This window comes from Leishmania donovani, chromosome 29, assembly GCF_000227135.1.
Source record: "Leishmania donovani BPK282A1 complete genome, chromosome 29".
In the NCBI taxonomy this organism is placed as follows: Eukaryota; Euglenozoa; class Kinetoplastea; order Trypanosomatida; family Trypanosomatidae; genus Leishmania; species Leishmania donovani.
This window is the reverse complement of record NC_018256.1, coordinates 794,275-799,152: the sequence shown is the minus strand read 5'-3', so window position 1 is coordinate 799,152 and position 4,878 is coordinate 794,275. Positions and strand designations below refer to the sequence as shown.

The 4,878-nt window shown below is 56.3% G+C and overlaps 1 protein-coding gene across 1 annotated transcript; it reads left to right on the top strand.

The window, feature by feature from the left end:
• Positions 1-3,228: 3,228 nt before the first annotated feature.
• Positions 3,229-4,038, top strand: LDBPK_291800 (hypothetical protein, conserved; the record flags this gene model as incomplete). Its single annotated transcript, XM_003862551.1, has 1 exon — positions 3,229-4,038. The coding sequence occupies one exon, from the start codon at positions 3,229-3,231 to the stop codon at positions 4,036-4,038; it is 810 nt and encodes a 269-aa protein (XP_003862599.1).
• Between the last annotated feature and the right edge of the window lie 840 nt (positions 4,039-4,878).

The window sequence follows — 4,878 nt, the reverse complement described above, 5'->3', positions numbered from 1 at the left end:
CTGACCTGTGTCTGGACGAATGAGCAGGCTGCTCAGGCGAAGAGAGTGCAGTGGGCGTTGCGGTGTGCGTGGGAGAGCGCTCTCGACTCCTCTCACTCGTTGTCTTGTGCTATCGTGCGGCCCTCTCTTGTACACGCGCGTCGGCGTCTCTGCAACGCAGCGTCTCTGTGGGCTCTTTTGTTGTTGTGTGTTTGCCGCTGCTAGACCTCGTTGTAGGTTGCAGCATAGCTGACCTGCAGCTGCGTGTGTGTGTGTGTGTGTGTGTGGTTCGGGCGGACGTACCAGTGGTGCACCGGAAACAGCAGTAAGCACATGCGCACATCGGCTTCTTCCCCCCTTCTCACCGTCGCTTCCCTTCGCAGACGCCCAGCTGTTTAGAGTCTGTCATTATTCGGCCTTCGTGTCGGCGTGCCCGCACTGATGGGCACATACATAGAAGTTTCCCGGCAAGCCTGACCCGGTGTCGCTGTGTGCTCTGCGTCCATTACCTGAACGTATGTGCTTTCTCCTGTATCTGTGTGCGTGGGCGACAAGACTGTGACCGGCAGAGCGGCTGTTGACAAGGACAGTAGCTTCCGTGCCCTTCCGTACCTCCGGGACTTTGTGCTCCTCGTGTCCTTTTTTCCCAGAGTGCGAGGTAAGGGAGATACCTCACTCTGTGTATATGTCCATATAGGCGTACACGCAAACATGAGCCAGATCAGCGCTTACACACCTTCGATACGTCCCTCTCCCTCTAAGGGGCACGCATATAAAAGCAGAAGATTATAAATTCAAATCCTCTATTGAGGCTGTTTTCGGCCGTGCACGCGTGCCTCTTAAAACAAAAGGGAAAGTGTGCCCCTATCTCTCCTCCGCGTGCTGCACAGATCTCCGTGGTTACTCTCGTCGAGATACCAGCCCAGGCGACAAAGGGAGAAGAGGAAAAGAAACCGAAGCGGCTGCGCTATCAACTATGAGCTACCGTACACGGACACTGCCGGAGTTTGAGGAAATGTGCACGAATTTTGCATCTGTGATTCATCATCGTCCCCCCTCTACCCCCGCTCTAACCCCTATTTCTTTTTGTGTCTTGCAGCTTCTCTTGTGCTCCGCACAGGTACAAACACACGGACAGAACGCGCCGCAAGGGCAAGTCCAGCACATGTCTATTGCGGCATCGAAATCGACGAGAGCATGTTTTCCTTTCACTTTTTTTTGTGACGTTGGAACTGCGTGTCACCGCTCGCCGCTTCTTTCGGGCGATGCCGACCACTGCTACGCCACGTCGCGGTGTCGGACAGACTCCACTTTCTCCTGCCCACTAGCTCATCTTGACGTGCGCCACGCCAGGTATATCAGCGCTGGTACCTTACGCCTCCGCCGATGCTGCCATAACCCGCTGCTGCCGCTGACTCATATGATGCGGTGGTGGGGCCGCTCCTCATCACCTTTGGTTTTTTTTCTTTCACGCGAAAGGCAGGCAGGCAGACGCTGCGCGTGACAACTCAGAGTGTGCACTGCATTCCGCAAGGCCCCACCCCCTTCTCGCATGCGGAAAGAAAGAAAAAAGGCAAGAAAAAAAAGAGACTTGCGTTGCACGCACGATACGCAAACTCTCTTGCGGGGCGCACAGACACCGACGCGCGCAACCGGTGTTCCTGCGCACATTGCTTGCGGGGCGAAGGCCCTTATCCAAGGTGGAGATACGGGTAACGAAAGCCGAAGCCTCTTTTTCACCGAAGATGGGTGACGCTTACGACTTCTCATCAACCTTAGAAGGGTCTTTGTGGTGGTCTTTCACCGTGAACAAGTCGCACCATGTGGTGGGCTCCGTATCCCACTGGTGTCTACATTTTCGGCGCCCCCCACCACGCCGCCGTGATCGATGGACTCTCTGTCCTTGGACGGCTCCTCCGTTCGTTTTTCTTCTCCCCCTCCTTCTTTCCCTCTTGCGGCGCATTCATTCTGCTGCGCTCTCATGGCGCACTCCATCGTCATCTCCCGCTTTCCTCGCCCCCACCCCCACGTGTTGATATGCTTTTGCGATGTTCTCTCTCTGTGACATGCGCCGCCGCACGTTGTCCCACACACACACACACACATTCCCTCCTGCGTGCACATGCGCTGCCACTGCATCCTGCATGCGTTCTGCAACCATCGTCAAACGATGACCACCACACACTATTGGGGTTGCGCAAGAAACGAGAAAAAAGGAAAGGAGGCCATCTATGGCTCCTCCATGGACGCAGGAGCCCTCAACGCCATGCTGCCTGCGTGCTTATTGTTGCTCTTCACTTTCTGGTCGTGCAGCGGTGCGCGCCTGCTCGCGTTAGATTGAGTGCATGCCCTGTTCCTGCACCACTACTTTACTATCTGCGTTCCTCTCTGTGCCTTTTGTCGCCCTCCCTACTTTCCTGCCTTTTCTCTCGACACACCACCTCACTTGCATTCGCGTCGCTGTTTGCCTGTTCGAACAACAAACGTGGAGAAGTGCGAGGAACAGCTCACACATGCGCCTCAGCTCCGTACGAACAGAAAGAAAATAATAAGTAAAACAAAACTCCCCATATATAGCCACGGACGCCCCAGCCGCCATACATCGAAGGGAACACACTCCCCTGTGCACACCTGCACAGGTCTCGCTTCCTATTTCTCTCTTTCGCGTGTGCATTTATCTCTGAGTTTTTGCGTTTGTGTGTGTGTCTGTCTTGGTGCACATCAGCGACCGTCCTTATCTTTGGGCCTCTCCCTGTCCTCCAAATAGATTGAGATCTATACAGGAAAGCAAAACAGAAGACGAGGGGGACGCACGCTGGCGTTGCGCCAGCACCGCTTCTTCCTCCTCCACGTTTGCCTGCTTAGTTTTCACCGCCGCCCCCGCTCCCTCCCCTGTACCCATCCTCACTATCTGCCCTCTCTTGGCTCATTCTCTTGCTTGCTTCTTTTTTCAATCTTCGTTTTGCGTGTTTGTACGTTGTGCGCTGCCTTCTGAGCGGTGTTGGTGACAGCGAGGATTTGCCCTTCTCCGGTTTGTTTCGCACCTCTCTGCTCCTTGCACTCTCTTTCTTGGAGGGCGGGCATCACCCAGTTCTCCTCGCCGCGCCACTGTCTGACTGCTGCCGTTTGTCTTTGCTGCTGTTGTGCGTGGACACGTGCGCATCAAGTTTGTGTGTGTGCAGGTGAGGCGGCGCCGGGCTGGTGACTTGATTCATTCACGTCTCTTTCTAAAAAGCGTGTGACTTCGCAATGGCCACGCTCACCGAGGACGAAATCGCGCCATCTGCCATTGCGGCTGAGCGGGAGAGACTGCAAGAAGCGACGCAGCACGTCGCACAGCTTGAGAGGCGACTGGATGCTCTACAGAGAGAGTTGGAGGCAGCTCGCACCCGGCGGGAGCAGCTGCTTTTGAGTGTGCAATGGCGAGAACTCATGGCAGCCGTGAATGCTGATGAGGAAGTGTACGCCGTGGCGGAGCGGATGATGGACGCCTTCGCTGCGTTTCGTGAGTCCCTCGTGGAGCCGGAGAACTACCTACGAGAGCAGAGAGAAGAGGCGCTGAACGAGGATGACATCGTGCCATACAGCGACACGGACGACTACGCCGACTTTAGCGGAGTGGAGACAGTGGTGGAGGAGCTGCTGGCCGCCGTCAAGGAACAGCTAGAGTCGCACGCGGCGGCGCCGCCGTCGTCGTTCCGGCAGAGCAAACACAGCTCGTTGGGTGGTTCATTTGCGTCAGATGAAAAGCCCAATCACCCTGCTGGCGAGTCGGTGGAGGCGCACAAAGTGAACGCTGATGCACGGCGTCAAGCACTTCTGAAGCTGCTCGTTATAACAGTACTGATGGGCAGAGTGGAGCAGTACTGCCGGTTCAAGTCCATCTCCGACGCCAGCAACGTGCCGCAGTCAGACGCAGAGGAGATGCGGGACGGCGTGGCTTCAGTTTGGCAGTGGCTCTTCCACGAGCAGCCAGGGGTGCTGACGGCAGAAGAGGGCGCAGAGTGGAAGCACATTGCAGGCTCCTTTCTTGGGGATAGCTACACCGTGGCACCGTAGGCCACCAGACGTGCACGGCGAAGACTGAAAAGATGTCGATCAGCAAGAAGTGCTGACAGACGGTACCAATGTGCTATCACCTCCCTTACGTTTTCTGATCATCTGGAAGGCACCTTCTACGCTTACTTGTTCGAGGCGCACACGTCAACGCCAGTATCGGTCCTCGATAGGCCTCGGCTCGATGCCACAACCCCCTCCCCACATGTACAATGCACTGCGCACATGTGGCCCTCCCAACACTTTCTCGAAGCCTCGCCCATCTCTCACTGTTTTGGGGTCGAAAGATTCTGAGATGAGGCAGTCTCTGTGTACAGGTATGCGCGTGTAAGTGCTTTCGTATTGTTCTTTCCTTATTAAAGAGCAGCTCCCCTCACGCACGCACAAGTGCTCCTTTCGCCGTTGTCTCTTTTTGCTGTAGATGCAGACGCGCCTTCACAATGCATTTCTTATTCTTTTTTTTTTTGCTTCTCCACTCTTCTCGAAGCATATCTTTATGCGCAGGCGCTGTCATGGAGAGCCGGCATGGCGTATCACGCCCACGCAAAGCATCGAGAGGTCAGCCGCGCACGCGTGATGGACGAGAAAGGCGCGAGGAGCTCCACACCAATGAGCGCCACAGCGCATACGCGCGCAACATGCGGCGTCTCGGCCGTCCAACGGGGCGGGCTGATGGGGCGCAGGTGCTGGAAGCGCGGCGAGAGCACCCCCGAACGGCACGATCGAGCCCCTCCGACTGCCATGCGGAGAGTCACCGCACCATATTATGGGATGCCGCTGCTGCAAGCGACTGGAGGGGGGAGGCATGACGTGGAGGTGGCAGGGTGCAGGGTCTCGGAGGGC